The sequence below is a fragment of the Phaseolus vulgaris genome, chromosome 3 (assembly GCF_051622355.1).
Source record: "Phaseolus vulgaris cultivar YP4 chromosome 3, ASM5162235v1, whole genome shotgun sequence".
Classification (NCBI taxonomy): Eukaryota; Viridiplantae; Streptophyta; class Magnoliopsida; order Fabales; family Fabaceae; genus Phaseolus; species Phaseolus vulgaris.
In genome coordinates, this window is record NC_143500.1 from 6,609,780 (window position 1) to 6,627,308 (window position 17,529).

Sequence of the window (17,529 nt, forward strand, 5' to 3'; positions counted from 1 at the left end):
TTTACAATTTGCTGAGAATGTTCTAAATTTTGATGTTGTTGTATCAATTAAGGATATTATTGCAGTTGCTACTGTTTATGTTGTTTTTGTTCAGAAAGTCAATAAATATTTATTTGTTGTTGCTAACTCTATTGATGTTATAGGGAATGAGTTTGGATCTCAGGATGATATTTTTGCTTATATGCCCTTGTTGAAGAGTGCTCATGAGTCAAAAAATTTGCTACAAGGAAAGAATTCCTTGCCTATTGCTAACAAAAGAGTTCCATTTAAAACGGTCTCTAATGACTGAACCTTGCAAAATTGTTTTGAATCCCTTTCAGGTTTGGAGAATGTAGTGGTAGAGACCAATTGTACTACACAAGTTGAATTGGACTTGGAAATAAATGTTGCATCTCATGGTCTAATAGATGTTCCTCTAGATGTTGCTTTGGTGCCTGATTTGTTGCTCAAAAGTCTACTCTTTTGACTAATGTGTCTGATGCAGATGTTGCTCTGGAGTCTGATGTATCTCTTCAGGTGTTACTTTGTTCTTGAAAGAATGTGAAATTGTTGCTAAGTATCTGAATGTTGAGGTTGATATGGGACAATCTCTTAGTGATAATGAAGATGATGTTGTTAAAATTACTAGGAGGTTTGGATGTCCTAGAAAAAGTTTTAAGATGTCCGCTAATAAGAAATGAGAGTCCTTATTTTTTCTGGGATCTTCATCTATGGGTGTTGTTTTGGTTCTTTTGTTTGCTTCATAGTTTCTCTTTGGATTGTTTCTTAAAATGTGTTAAGGAATTGTATTCTGATTGGTCTAGATTTGTAGTTATTTCTTATATATGAGTTTTGACCTAGTCCCCTCATATTTGTTTGTTCTCTTTTTTTTAATAATACTTTTTCATGTAATGGCAATTTTGCCTAACATGAAGATTTATTGAAAAACATTTTATGGAAATAATCCTAATTATAAGTTTTTTTTTTGTAATGCATGGAGTATTTACTTAATACCTCTTTAAGTTGATAGATTCATCCATTTTCTAAGAAATACATCAAGTGCTCATAAGAGTTTTGAAGGTATTTCATCCCATCAAGCAAGTACTCCTTTCAAAATAGGTTTATCTTTGTCTTCCAAACTCATTTAATGATGTGATTCATAAGTTTCTTTATAATATTCTTTAGGTTTCAATCATATTCTAATTATTCTAGATATGTTATCGAGTTTGTTTCACAATATAATCCATTGATAAAACTTTTTGTATCCATTCTCCATTCTTTGGAGAAATTACTTTAGAAAAATGGGTATGAAATTATTACTTGGTTGGTCTAGTTTTGAGTCTATCTTTGTTAGATTTTGAATTTATTTCTTGTTTTTTAAATATTTTTAGAGTTTAAAAGCTTTGAAATCCCTTTAGGAATTTCTCTTAAAATTAACATGTTTTAGGTTGATTTAAGAGTGTGAAAACAAGTGAAATACACCAGAAGAAAAGTTGAGAATATTATATATTAAAAAGTTTCACAAGATCAACGTATAATATAATAATATAATGACTAAATGAAATTTTCTTATTGACATATTCATTCTCCTAAAAATATTTTCATAAATCTTGTAGAAAATACTCTCTTTAATGCATTAGATAATAGTTAAAATAAAATAATATTAAAGACTAAACATTAGAAGTTAGGGTTAAAAAAAATATTTCAAGTAGCATCCCAAAAAATTTTACTCCTTCCCGCATTTCAAAACTATAATATTTATTTTATTCATTTTAATTTTTTTCTAATATTTTGTTTGGATTGGGAAGTGGAAAGTTGAGGGTGTGGGGTGTGAAAGTGTGAAGAAAGTTGGTGGTGTTTGGATTGGAGTGTGTTAAGGTGGATATGTGAGGAAAATTTATGGAAGATATGAGTGATGTGATAATTGTAAGAATATTTTGAATTATGTAAATTATAAAATTACAAATTTATCCCTGTGTATAAAAAAAAGAAATAAATGATAATTAATTTTGTGCATATTTTAGTTAATTAAAATAATTTAAAATTTCAATTATAAATAAAAGAATAAAATAAGGTAGAATTCAAATAAATAAATAGAATTTAAAATTTAAATATAATTATATTATTTTTTATTTTACTATATTAATATTTCTATTTTTAAATAATGTATATAATTAATTTTGATAAATAAGACAAAATTATTTTATATTAATAATAATATTTTAGAACATATTCATATCTGTAATTTAAATTAATGTAAAAAAATAAAAACTTATATTTTATCAAAATAATTTCTTTAAAAATACAATAATAAATTAGATAAACTACTTAACGGAATATGAGATAATTAATTTACTAATATAACTATTGAATTTGAAATAAAATATTCACATCTAAAATTGTAATACATATCAACTAATAATTTCTAGAACATGTGAATTGAAAAGACGTTTAACTTAAACTACAAATATAAACCCTAAACCAGCCAATTACAAACTTATTTACATAAATACCTATTGTAAAATGATTTAAACAAATTAAATTCCTAAACCCTAAACATCCGAATATAATATAAATTTAAACCATAAATTTAAAACAGAAACAAAATATACATTACAAAAAAAACCACATACTTAAACAAAAGCAAAACAAGAACACAAAACAACTAGGAGGAAGAAGAACTAGGAGGAAGAAGAAGTTGTGCCCGAAACACATTTCATTAAAAAAAGAACACAAAATTCACGTAAAACACAAATTCAAAAATATGGAAAAAAAATATGAACATATTTGATTACCCTCTACCTTAAAAATACAACCTAATTGATTATCCAAAGGTTTCAGAAGCATAATCGACTATGCCTTCAATTGAAATCAAACATAATCGATTATGCTACAACATAATCGATTAAGCAGGTATTTACACATACCAGATAATCAATTATGCTCCCAAAAAAATAACACATAATCGATTATGTCGAATACATAATTGATTATGTCGAATACATAATTGATTATCAATTATTTTTAAAAACATAATCGATTAAGGGTTGTGTTATTTTTTAGTGCTAATGGATTAGGCACGCTACAAAACTCAAAGAAAGCTAACTTGAGATCAAAGATGTAGTACCAAACTCAATCTCGTACTACTTTGCTAACTCGCAAAACTCTCCAAGCCCACTCAACCAATGCAAAAGTAAGTTTCAATGAAGAGTTTGTTTAAATGCATTCTTAAGTTTCCCAGTGCATGCCATGGCAGTGGAACTGCTCTAAGTTAAATTCAGTTTCAAAAAAGTGAAGCAAGGGTAGCATGATATTTTTTTTGTCTGTGACATGACTTTTTGCTTAGAAATCTCTTTTTTTCTCTTTATTGTTGAGAGGACCAACGACTCCCTCCACTTTCTATGCCCCCGCTCCCTCACCCTCAAGTCTCCACTGAATCAAACAGGGTGACACCCTCTCATCCGTCTTCAATTAGAGTGTCATTCCATAAACCAAACCGTGTGTAAAAGTATATTTGTTTTATAATCCAAAATAATATCTCTAATTTTTTCAACCATACTCTTATTATTTATATCTATATTATAGATAAGGAATTCTCGTTTGTAACTATTAGTTTAGCGAATACATTTTCTTACAATTTTTTCACTTTATATTTCTAAGTGTATTTTTTATACATTTTAACTATTCTTATCTTTCTAAATATAATAATTTTATTAATTTAACGAACTTATACAAAAATTAACTATGATAACTTAATAAAAAATTATTTTTATGAATATTTATTATGTACACATTTCTTAGATTTAATATAAGTTGTAGTTATATTTTTTATTATAACTAATTTTTTTTATTATATTTTATTTTTATTAAAAAAGTGGAGTCTTTTGTCCTTTCACTGTTATATATAAAAGCATCAAATTTGAAAAAATGTTACATTAAATAGTTTTAAGATGGAGGCAGTATAAATAAACTAGTAAAAGAAGTTTGTTAGTAAAGTTGAACAAATTTTTTAACTAATAAAAAAACTAAAAACTAAGTGAAAAGTGTTGCTAAATAGTTCACCACCTCCTTAGGACTAATAACAACCCATACTAGTGGAGATTTCTTCTCAGATCCCATGCTTTTTTATTGCAATCATAAATATTAAAATTCCTCTTTTTATTATGAGAAGGTTATCCAATTTAGAATAAACTTTTATATCTCGATATCATTTATGGATTGCATAGTAAGGTTAACTTTTTTTTAACTGCACATTTAGATTTTAGAAATGAATTTTAAATTATATAATATATAATATATATAATAAACTTATAAAATGAAATTCGAAAAGGTGTAATTTAAAAATACTTTCAGATTTTGAAACCTATTCTAAACTGTACTATTCCTTAGTAATTTAAAAAAAAAATACTCTTAAATTGTGCAATCTATAATGAAGTGTAAAATTTGAAATAAATTTAAAAGTTCATTTCAAATTACACGGTCGGAAAGTCATTATAAAAATTTAGTTCATATTTAAAATATGATAAAATCAATTCTAAATTATATAATGCGAAAATTATTTTTTCCAAAAAAAATTGACTTTAAAATTAGATAGACTAAAAGCCACTCTTTCTAACAAACGCACTTTTTATTCTACAATTCAGAAAATTTCAAGACAACACAGTATGTGACAGAGAAGAACAGAGATAAAGAAAGTGAATGAGGTTAATTTTGTCTTTTACAAATTTTATGGGGGTACAGAGGAAAAGAGGAAAGCATGGGGTGCAAACAACAGTTTCTTCCTGCACCCCACAGGTTCTTTTGTCACCCATACACAACGTAAAAATACTTTTTTAACCTTCTTGTGTCACTTCCATAGATAGCTTCCGAATTATGTAATCTAGACACGCATTTGAAAAGAACTTCCAGATTATGTAATCTGGAAGCTAAAAAAGACTTCCAGATTACATAATCCAGAAACTAATCATGAATCTGAAAAAAAACTTTCAGATTATGTAATTCAGGAGATGATTACGATTTTGAAAAAAAACTTCCAAATTACATAATCCGAAATACTACAGATGAGTATTTTTGAAAATATAAAAATTTATAGAGGTGCAGGAAGAAAAAGTCGGTGCAAACACAATCTCCTCCAAATAAATGAGCCTGTGGAGGCCCAAAAACTCCGACAGGTGAAGAAGCCCAACTCAGAGAAAACGGAAAACACAGTTTTAGGTGTTAACGTTTGGTGCCTTGGTGGTGGTGGTGGTGGTGGTGGTTGTTTTTGAAGTGAGTGTGGTAGGAATGGCGATGACGCAAGGGGTGCAGAAGAACACACTGTACGTGGGAGGGTTAGCGGAGGAGGTCAACGAGTCAATCCTCCACGCCGCCTTCATCCCCTTCGGCGACATCAAGGACGTCAAGACGCCACTCGACCAGGCCACGCAGAAGCACCGCTCATTCGGCTTCGTCACCTTCCTCGAGCGAGAAGACGCCACCGCCGCCATGGACAACATGGACGGAGCCGAGCTCTACGGCCGCGTCCTCACCGTCAACTACGCCCTCCCCGAACGCATCAAAGGCGGTGAACAAGGCTGGGCCGCCCAACCTAGTAAAAACCCTAATCCTCTGCCTAAACCCTAATTTGTGAATGCTTCAATTCTATGCTTTCTTTTGTGTTCTCTGTGTGATATTGATTGTGCATCTGTGTTGTGTGTTTCAGTTTGGGCGGATGCCGATACCTGGTTTGAGCGGCAGCAGCAGGAGGAGGAGATGCGGCGGATTGAGACCGAGAATCGCGCGGCGATGCAGGCGGCGGAGGACTTGCACCGGAAACAAGTGGCGGAACAGCGAGAGGGAGAGAAGGAAGAGGAAAGTGAGACGAAGGAGGATCCTATGGCCAAGGCTGAAGCTGAGGGTCTACAACAATAGAATTACGGTGATTTGTCAAATCGGAGCAACTTGGTGAGTGAATATGTAATGTGGCTTTTAAAGGATATAATCTAGAATCTCATGCGAACATCTAAACCCTCGATCAATAGGCTGACCTTGGTGGGTCGTGTGTAATGTGAGATAAATCTTGTGTATGATTACTTATTTCCTATAGCTTATGAAACAGGATAGCTAGTGAAATGAAACCACCATTCTTTGGAAAAGAAGTTAAATTCCTTTGGGTATGAGGTTAAATTGAATTTTAGATTTGTCTCGTGTATATGTTGTTTTTGGCATAAAAGATAAGAGCCACCCTCAAAAGCTCGAGAAGTGCCTAAAGAGGACTATACTAAGTTTGAGAGCAAGATAAAGAAACATTTTTGCAGAGTTACATCAATTTTTTTTTTTCTCGTGTGCTATGAATTCCTGATCTGATTATGGCTGTACTAAACTGTCCAAGCATTTGAATTGCTATCTGTCAGCAGCTCGAATAAGCTCTTCGATAATTTTTTTTTTTTTTTTACCTATTTATCTAACCCTTCACCAAGGATATAAATTCCCCTGGTTGAAATGCTTTCAATTATCAAGATGCCTTGTTGAATTATCGTGTTATTTGTTGAATTCTCTTAGCCACACTGATTAAGATTTGGAAGATCTTGTGTTTCCTACTTAGCGAACTTTATAGATACCAAAATCAAAGGAAATTCCACCCTAGTTCACCTATGTATAGAAATCCTCCAACACCTGATGTCTCAGTTATAAACACAAAATACTCAATGGTGTAGTACCTACCCACTTGTAACCATTAGATTTGTCGTTGTTGTCACCTGAAACCAGATGCTGAAACTCCACTCTAGTTATGCAGGACGATTTCAATGAAGCCGGTGAACTCCATAAGTGTGTCATATTTGCTAAAGCTGTACTACCTTATAATGGAATATAATCACACTCTATGACTCAATGATATATTCTCAAAGTTTGATGTATACTAACTGAATTGATACTTGCTATTCCTGTTTGGCTGATTTATGAATAGATGGTTTTTTCAAGGACCATTGACTAGTGTTATCCCACAAACTACTCGGACGTGTTTTGAATTATTCTAATTTCTCAATAATAAGGTAGTCCTTAAGCAGGAAAATAAGAATTACCCTAACAAAGATGAACTCTGGATTCATCTCGTGTGTCGCATTGAATAGTCTGGTAGTGCTTCTGCAAAAACAAAATAGAAGTTTGTTACATGCCCTTATGAAAACAACACTGTTTGCTGGATTATAATTGAACCATAATCCATTTTTGTTATGACAAATTTGCCAAGCCAACTTTCCCAGTAAAGCAATGTTCACTAACTTGGCTCATATTCAACGCCAACGCACCTTAAATGTCTGGAAGATGTAATGATAAAAAGTTGCAGTTGTTTACTTGAAATACATTATTATCAGATAATATATGTATGTGTGTGTAATTTGGACAAGTAAATAATTATTTTATATATATTTTAAAGCGATTATAGTACATGATTATGTTTGCATATTTTTAGTTGTGACTTATACTTCGATGACTTAAATTTATGTTTTTTAATTGATATTGTGTTTGAACCATTCAATAGTAAAATTTCAAATGATTTACTATTTAGTTTTTAAATTATGATCAATAGATAATTGTAGATAAATATTTTTTTTTACATTTATTTTTATATTTATACATAAATAATAGTTTTAATTAAGTTTCAAGATAAATTTGGATATTTTTAATTGAATTTTTATTAAATTTTATCGGTTTATTTAGTACTAAAAAATTATTATTTTCAATTAAGTATCTTTTGTTTAATTTTTCAGTTAACTGAATGATGTGAATGTTATTTTGTTTTGTCATCTTGATTAATTGTCTTTATATGTTATTTTGTCATAATATTAAAAAACGTAAGATTGTGATTCACATATCAAGTTAGTTATTGTGATTCATATATTAAGTTACTTCTATTAAGGTTATCATACTAGAAGTTTCATAAATTCAATTTGTAGACTTTTAAGAGTTTATGAAAAAAATATTTCAATAATAAACTAATCAAAGTATTTAAAACAAAATATCACAATATTTATAAAATAATTATATTTGTAATGAATGAGAATGAGAATAATATAAATTGAAAGTACTCCAAATAAATAATTTCATACAAATATTACAAAATATTTTGAATTGATTATGGAGAAACATGTCGTGGAGCATTTTTACTTCTACATGAAGATGCACTTGGACTGTACATGAATTTGATCCCCTCCCAATATACCTTAAAAAACATGAATTTATAAAATGAATGAAATTAAAAAAAAATCAGTTGAAAAGAAAAAAAATTAAAATCAACTAGGGCATATATATTGTGCGTCTTTACTCAGAATTTTCTAATCTTCCAAATTTTCAATTACTTTCAATTAAAAGAAAAAGTAACTTTGCTGATATTCTTTTATTTCACTCATAAGTGCCTAACTCAAACTAACAAATAAAACCAAAGAGAAGAGAACACGAATAGAGGTGAACCACTCAGCGGCAGCGCCAATGAAACTGGTGACCACGAAGTGAGTTGGATCGTTTTGGGTTAAGAAAAATATACTTTGACTCACATATACTTCTCTTAAATGGGCGTATTCATGTCGGACCTACATATCGATGTCGACACTCGTACGACACTTATCGGTGAAGTGTTCAATTCAAAAAATATTTGTTGAATTTTTGAAAATTCTAGAACGGTTTTAACACAATTTTAAAAGGTATAAATACAATAATTTTCTAAAAATTCAAATTTATTATATAAATTTTTATTATGATTATAAAAATAAGGAACAAATTCTTTTGAACCAATCATGAAAATATCTTTCTACTCCCAAAAGAATCTGAAACATACTTTTGCATATAAATATTTATTTTTAATTTATATAATTCAAAATTATATAATATATAGATCCGTGTTCCCGTATTCTACATTTTAGATATTATACGTATCTCCATATCCGTGTCAGTGTCCATATCCGTATCTGTGCTACATAGCTCACCAATTCAGTTAAAGACTCGCGAGTTCACAGAGTTTTTTTTTTATTCTATCAAGTTTGCTTTAAAACCGAATTTTTTTTCAGTTAACTCAGAAAATGTGACTAAAAATGCAGATTTAGATGAGTTAACGAAACAACTGACGAATTTGATAACCATGACTTCTATTGTTGGATAAAAAATAAATGAAAAAAAAAACGGTGTTGGAGAATGCGAAACAAAGATGAATTCAACTAAAAATATCTAAATTTATTAAAGATTTGAAACTTAATTAAGTCTAAATAATATTTCTGTTATCTGTGGGATTTTAGATATGTTACAGATTGTTTTTCTTTAGTGTTTTTTTATGAACTATAAAACTTTATACATTTGTGTTATTGTCTATACATATACTTTTTTTTTTTAATATAAGAAAAATATTTGAATATTTTTTTTTTCAATGGTAGAAAGACAAAAAAAGAGGTTAATTTTTAAAGAAAAATTTAAAAGATTGATTGCACATATTGACTCCCTTCTTATAATAAAGATTTCGATGTAAAAATAATTTAAAAATAATTTTTAAAATATAAATAAATAAATTGTAATTCTAAAATTCTATTTGAACATATGACAAATATCTTTAGAACTTTAAATTGTATAACTAATAAACTTAATTTAATGTAACCATTTTATAATTTTAAAATACGATGATATATATATATATATGTATGTATATTAATTTAAATATTTATGTAAATAATTATTATTATATAATCCAATAAGACTTTAATTTACCATTTAAAAATAGATTTAAATTATAAAAAATATAATTTAATTTAAAAATAAAATAAAATAAAAATATAGTATTCAAATTATATAAAAACACGTAATATAACATATTTACATATTAAAAAATATTTCTGGCCTTTAACATTTTCAAAATCTCAATGGTTTGATACCAATGTGTTTAAATTAGAATTAACAAATAGTTAAATTGGTTGGTTGAGAATCGTTGTGACAAAACCTCCCTTGATTTAACAAAAAAAAAATCATTGATTTAACAAGTCTGCCAAATGGTTGGTAGTTTCAAAATTATTGTGAAGCACCCTTGATTTAATTAGAAGTATAATAAATAAGGTTATTATAAGATGGGTTTAAATAAAATAATTAAGAAAATTTGTTATTAAAACTTTTCCTTGTCTTTTCCTCTTCGAGATCCTTTACTTCCTTCTTTTTCTTTTTTTCTTCTTTTTGTTTGTTACAACTCAACACAATGTTGCAACTTAACACATCAGAACTGTAAAATTTCGTTTTTTTCTCTTCTTCTTTCTGATTTCTTTCTCAATTATGTAATTCTTGTGACATGGTCATCTCTAGCCCAAATAAATGTATCTAACATCACATCGGTCACGCATCTACTGAGTATTTGTGTCAGGAATGCGTCCAAAGCACAGAAACAAAGCCTCCATGTCGTGTCGAAACTTCATAGGTGAATAGTTCTATGAGAAGAACATCTATTTATACATTTTTAGACCTATATTGAAATATCCAAAAGATAATTAAGATATATAGTTTGTTACTATGAACCATGCAATTTAATAATCAATTATTTATATATATATATATATATAAAAGTTGTCCGGATAACATATAAATATTTTGTTATCTATATTTGATTATAAATATATCTCTAAATATCTCAAAGTTAGGTATGTGCATAAGTTCCTCAAACTCAAAATCCAAAAATCGTAGAGATTATTCTTTCATCTTGCAATAAACACAATCTGCTCATTAGACGATGAGATCACACATGTGTCCTTGTTAGAGGAAATAATATAACCACGACCACATAATTTTCTTTTTCTCAATAGATTATATTTAAGTTCTTTCACATATAAAGCATTTTTAATACATATTAAGGCAGATATACATACATATCCAATCAATGTAATTTTACCTTTTCCAACTCCACTGAAAATCACCTTGTGACCTTCATGTTTTTAAAGGTCTAATGATGTAAAATTTGTGCCTGACATGTATTGTGAGCACCCATTGTCCAGGAACCAACTTTGTTCCTGATTTTTTCCATGTAACACATTTATAATAGAATTATGAGTTATTTTGGTACCAAAATTCTTTTTGGGTTCTTTCATATTAATTTTTGAAGTTTTTTTTCCATGAATTTGAACTTGGCGTTGGTGTGTCCAGGCTTGCTAAAGTGACCACAAATTTTTTTAAGTGAATTTGTGAGAAAATCGTACAAATTTGTGCAATGAACATGTATTCCAATCAATATGACTTTTGTAAAGAATGGGGTTGAGAAGTACACCGATTTAAATTATTTTAGATTGTGACGGTTGAAGAAACATGTTTTTTGGTTCAACAAGGCCTCCTCGAAGATTTGGAAAGAGAATCCAAATTTGAGGTAGCCATGGCAAAGAATGACAATTAAGCACTATTGGAGAAGATTCATAACACAATTGTTCTTAGCCTTAATGATAAGGTGTTCAAACAAGTCTTGAAGTAGAAGACCGTAATAGAATTGTGGATGAAGCTTGAAAGCTTGTACTTGTACATGGCCAAATGTCTAGTAAATACTTATATTTGAAGTAAGCATTTTACTTGTACAAAATAAGTGGTGAAAAGGTAATTAATGAACATGTGAATAAATTCAATAAACTATTTTTGTATTTGGAGAATATTGACACTCAAATCAATGATGAGGATTACGTGTTTGTTGCCTAAAACAAATTATCATTTCAAAGAGACCATATTGTACGCAAGATACCATCTCTCTCTTGAGAAAGTTCAAACTACTCTTAGTTCAAAAGAGTTGAATGAGAAATTTGAAGAAAAAACGTTTAACAATGGTTATGACCTTATAGTAAAGGGAAGAACATCTACTTGTGAAAACAAAAGTAGGAGTTCAAAGTCAAGTTCACATAATGGAGGAAATGCATCTAATGTAAATCTTACTATTGTAAGAAAAAAAGTCACACCAAAAGATTTTGTTTTAAAGGATAAAAGAAGACTGACAACCTTGATAGGTAGTCTATACCTAATAAACTATCTTGTTCTAACATATCACTTGTACTTAGTGAAACAACTATGATTAAAGACAATTACGAATCATTAGAGATTATAATAGTTTCTAGTAGTGTTGATGATTGTAAGTGAATATTGAATTTTAGATGCTCATTCCATATTACCCCAAATCGTAAATGATTTTAGGAGTTTACAACACTAGAAGAAGGCTTAGTTCTCATTGAAAATAAGAAGATCCATTAAATTATTTTGTATCTTTCAATTTTTTATTAAATTTATATACATATACATATAATAAAACTACAGTGATACAATTTTTTTGTGTGAAATATTACACTGTTACATATTTTTTATTATACATAAATAAATAAGTATTCAAAGTAATTCACGAATGTTAAGCAACATTCAAGCAAATTCTACTAAAAGAGTTAAAGATAAGATGAATGTAATAGAAAAATGGTTAAGGATTAAGATTCCAATTTATTCATTTATTTTTACTTTTAAGACCATTTAAAAGAAAAGGTGATATAAAATGTTAAAACGACATGAGTTTGAAGTGTGGCACGAAGTAGCAGTTTTGAAAGGCCTTGTCGTTTGCGTTATAGCTCTTAAACCCTTCCATCCATAATCTTAGTGCTAGCTCAACTAAACCTTAGCTACTAGCAGGGTGTCATGCCTGTCGGAAAATCTACTCACTGACTCTTTCCAATGGCGTGTCTTTCTTTTCCCCACTTTCTCTCACTTCCTAGGTTCTCTCTCCATTCATATCCTCTCTTTCGTTTCTCATATATGTCCCCTTTGTTTTCAATCTTCAATTTTTATTTTTGTGGTATTATCAACAAATGGGTTTCAAGGAAATCTTTGGAATTTTGCAAATTATTTGAAACCCATTGATTCCCTCTGCATATTTGCTTATGATTTGGATAAAAATATAATCTTTTTCCCCAAAATGATAAACGCTTCATCAGGTTTGCTCTTTTTGTGTGTTTGGGGGTGGTGGGGTGGGGTGGGAAGGAATTGTTAGTCCTTGTTTAATAAATTGAATTTACTGTTTTCTGAGCTATAGAGGCTCAACTTTTGTTGGAATTTAGTTTGTGGTTGCCGAATATGTGTTTGTAATTCTTGTCTCTGCAATGGTGCAGGTATCACTTGACTTGGTCCTATTGTTGTACTTCTTTTAACACAGTGCAACTTGGGGAACTCAGGTCTGGGTGTAAATGGGGTCATGTGGCAATGGCTAGGAAAAAGGCTTCTCTAGACTCTGCCTTAGAAGAACCCAGTGACAATGAATCTGTGGTTGAAAAGAAGACAACTAGGTCATCTAAAACTAAGAGGCCGACAGGGAGGACAAGGAAGAAAGCAAAAGATGAGTCTCCTGAAGGGAAGGATGATTTGTTGGTAGACAGAGATGATGGCTTCATTGGAGAAAGCTCGTCTGCCTCTGCTAGTAATGATTCCAAGAAAACTCGAAGGACTCGGAAAAAGGGTAATCTCTTGATCTTTGTCTCAAATCTCAATGGTGGGAGTTTTATGCATTGTATATGTGGTTTGCTTGTAAGTGTTAGCTAAGTCCTGCTATCGTTTACAGATGCATCTAATTCTGCTGGCTTGGAAGAAAAGCAGGAAGTCAAAGAAGAGAAAAAGGTTAGAAGACGAAGGAAAACTGAAGAGGTGAACTTAATTGTAGAGGATAAAGGTAGTAAGGCTGAAATCAGTGACCATGATGAGTCTTCATTTCTTGAAAATGTGGAGGATGAGAGTGACATTGATTTGGATTTGATAAAAGATGATGGAGAAGACATTAGCTCTACTTATGGATGGCCTCCTCTTGTTTGTTGCTTTGGAGCCGCGCAGCATGCTTTTGTGCCTTCTGGAAGACCAGCAAATAGGCTTATAAACCATGAAATTCATGAAAGTAAGAAGGATGCCTTATGGAGCCCTGACAAATTTTTTAGGGCTCCAGGCACCTCTGCTGGTAGTGTTGCTATTGCTCTTGCTACCTTGGGTGGCAAGGTCGCATTCATGGGAAAACTTGCAGATGATATTTATGGTGAAGCAATGCTGTACTATATGAATGCAAATAAAGTCCAGACCCGGTCAGTTCGAATTGATAATAAACGGGAAACAGCTGTATCACTGATGAAGATTGGTAAAAGGAATCATCTTAAAATGAGTTGTGTAAAACCTTGTGCTGAAGATAGTTTGACGAAGACGGAGCTAAATATTGATGTGCTGAAAGAGGTATGAAACTTGAAAACTATTAAAGAAATACATCTAAAATATAAGTAAATAGAATTCTTTGTAGCCTGTAGATTCAAGCCTGATCATTGTTGATATGGCAATATTATTGAGCTTGAATTGGTATGTTTTTGGTCATTAGATGAAATCAGTGTTAGTAGCCAAATTAAAGATATAATATTTAATGGTAATATTCATGCCAGTAGAATGCCGATGTGGATGTGCAGTAGTGTGATGTTTACATTTTTGTTTTGGATGTCAAATACATAGACAAAAGTTGCACAAATAATATAGTAGGAGACTAAATTTGTGAAAAAAAATGGGAAAGAACCAATTTGCAAAATTGATAGTAAGAAGATCAAAGTTGCATTAGGGCAATTAAGCCTAAATTATTTTATCTTCCTGTTTTGTTGGTTTCCATATTAGTTACAGCCATGTGCACATTTGAATAAAGCATGTTTGCTTTCCAGGGGTTATGTTAGGTCCTCTGTATACTTTATCCTTCTACTTTTCAGGTTTTAGCTGCTTTTGAGGTTAGATTGCTACCAAATGCTATTCAGTACTTTAAGAGTTTAAATACATGTCATGCAGGCAAAATTGTTCTACTTCAATACACATTCCCTGCTTGATCGTAATATGAGGTCAACTACACTGCAAGCCATCAAGATTTCAAAGCATTTTGGAGGGGTTGTTTTCTACGATCTAAACCTTCCTATGCCACTATGGCATTCTAGGGAGGAAGCTATTTTGTTCATTCAGCGATTCTGGAATCTTGCAGACATTATTGAGGTCACTAAGCAAGAACTAGAGTTCTTATGTGGGATCACACCATCTGAAGAATTTGACACCAAAAACAATGATAGTTCGAAGTTTGTCCATTATGAACCCGAAGTGGTTGCTCCACTTTGGCATGAAAATCTTAAGGTTTTATTTGTGACTAATGGAACTTCCAAGATACATTACTACACAAAAGAACTTGATGGTGCTGTTCTTGGAATGGAGGATGCCCCAATTACCCCATTCACGTCTGACATGTCGGCAACTGGAGATGGCATCGTTGCAGGTACATTACAGTAAATTTACATTTCAATTGAACCCTGCATTTTGTTTCCGTCTAACACTATCAAGAAAATAATAATTTGGTGGGAGATGATGGATTTTGAAGCAAAGCAGCGCAGTTCTGTAATTTTTTCTAAAATTTCATAGACTTTGGACATTTCTTCTGTCTTATTGCTCTGAGTGACGACTTTGTTCCTAAGGAATTAATTTTGACTAAACTCATTCGTTCAAACAATATTTAGGTGACTAATTGCATATAGTATTCAGCACAGAGCCAACATATATATAAAAGATAAGACTAAAGTTTCTTTGACCTTGATTTTAGGAGGTAAAAACACACATGCGACTTGGCTCAATGAATTCTGTAACAAAAACATGCTAAATGGTTATTTTTTGTATCTTTGGTGCATAATGATTTGTACAAAAATAGTTTCAAGCATCAATTCCCATGGATGTAATCTGGTTTTTTTAAGGATGGAATGGAACATTATCAGAGCATGTGCTTGGAAACATGTTTAGAACCCATAAAACCATGTCCAATTTATGAAATGTTATGATCAATACCCTCTGAAAAGACTTTCTATGAAACTAAGTATCACTCACTTCTACTTTCTCTTATTGTTTTTGCAGCCCTCTTGCGGAAGTTGTCAGTTGAACTTGATCTGATAACTGATAAAGGATACCTGGAACATTCGATCAAGTATGCAATCAATTGTGGGGTTATAGATCAATGGATACAAGGCCGAGTTCGGGGTTTTCCTCCTCGTGAAGATATGGAGGACGTGATTCCTGATTCAAATGGAATTAAGTCAATTTCAGAAAGAGAATACCGAACAGTAGGACCTTTGCATGAGTAATATCACTTTTGTAGCTCTCACAGGGACATTTCACTCATTGTATAGAAAACTGAGTTTTATTTATCTCCTAATGTTTGTTGTTCTTGTATTCTTTTTGGTTGTATCAATGGCATTATGATCAAAGCTTAAAATTCCACTTAGCTTTTCTTTGGCAAAGTTATGTACTTTTACTTTTGTCTCTTTCTGACTTATGATCTCTCATTCGGGGGTCTGCAGTAAAATGTTCTGATGTTTGCAATTTTTCTTCAGCATCTCTCTTTTTCAATCAATAAATTTGTCCAACTCGGTTTAATCCTAAAGGGGTAATTCACTTGGTTGAATCGTGTGTGAACAGTTTTTAAAATGTTTTCTTGGTTTCAATCTCTATGAATGAAAGAATCCTAAAGGATTACAATAATGTCACAACCTTCGAAACCTGTCATAATGCTTCACAAATGGTTTACGTCTCAAAATGTATATCATCCAACGATTCTGCTTAGTTAATGCTGTGAATGTGGAAGAATCCTGCAAAGAATTTGGGTTTATCCACATTTCACACATTTATTATTAATATTACATGAAAATGAAAAAAAAAGTGTATTTTTTAACTCAATTTTATAGTATACATATTTTGTCCTTAGCCTTCATTTGTTATCCAAGACTATGTTTGACATTTATTTCAGTTGATTATAACTTTTTTGATTCACTAGTTGAACAACTTCTGACCCTATTACTTAAAGTAAATAAGCTTTTTTAAGTAGCTTGTAGTGTTTTTTTAAAACTTTTGTTTCTAACTAATTTATTATTATTATTAGTACTTTGCCCTTGACATATTTATTAAGTTTTATTTTTAGTTATTTTATATAAGATATGATTTTATTATTTCATTTTCTTCACCTACATGAAACATGAATTATTATTTTTACTTATGTTACTAAAAAGTTTTCATTTCCTTACTATTTCATTGATTCAACATGTTTCTCCAGCTCCTTTTGATAAAAAAAAAACAAAAATAGAATGCATAATTAAGAAGAAAAACTGAATAGTATATTTAATTACCAAATATTAATTATCTATATTAAGGGATACCAAAGACATAAATTTTTGTCCTATAATTTTTTTCTCCATACATAATTTTTTAATTTTTTTCTTCTAGAAGTAGATAGCATATTGAGGTTTTTAAGAAAAGCTGTTTTTCAATGAAAAAAAAATGTTTAAAAAGTTATGGAGGATTAAAATGATTTAAAAAACCAACTTAAAAACAAGTCGAAAACATCTCTCAGAATTTAAAAATACTAACATCAAAAAACAGTTCCAACTGTAAAAGAATTTTCTTTATAAAGTTCAAGGAAGTGGGTCCTAAAACTTTGCCCAATAGAATTTCATTAACTAATATTCATCCATCATCAATAAAAATAAATAAAAATATAATATTAGG

At 30.4% G+C, this 17,529-nt stretch overlaps 2 protein-coding genes across 2 annotated transcripts; both read left to right on the forward strand.

Moving 5' to 3' along the window:
- Positions 1-5,211: 5,211 nt before the first annotated feature.
- Positions 5,212-6,116, forward strand: ATE1 (ATPase E1). The gene is made up of 2 exons (XM_068606407.2): positions 5,212-5,569; positions 5,681-6,116. Exons 1-2 carry the CDS (start codon positions 5,263-5,265, stop codon positions 5,887-5,889), a joined length of 516 nt encoding a protein of 171 aa, XP_068462508.1. The 5' UTR covers positions 5,212-5,262; the 3' UTR covers positions 5,890-6,116.
- A 6,379-nt stretch (positions 6,117-12,495) lies between these two features.
- On the forward strand, positions 12,496-16,360 carry FLN2 (fructokinase-like protein). Its single transcript, XM_068606408.1, has 5 exons — positions 12,496-12,707; positions 13,101-13,444; positions 13,547-14,199; positions 14,788-15,259; positions 15,886-16,360. The coding sequence occupies exons 1-5, from the start codon at positions 12,667-12,669 to the stop codon at positions 16,110-16,112; spliced, it is 1,737 nt and encodes a 578-aa protein (XP_068462509.1). The 5' UTR covers positions 12,496-12,666; the 3' UTR covers positions 16,113-16,360.
- The last annotated feature ends 1,169 nt before the right edge of the window (positions 16,361-17,529 follow it).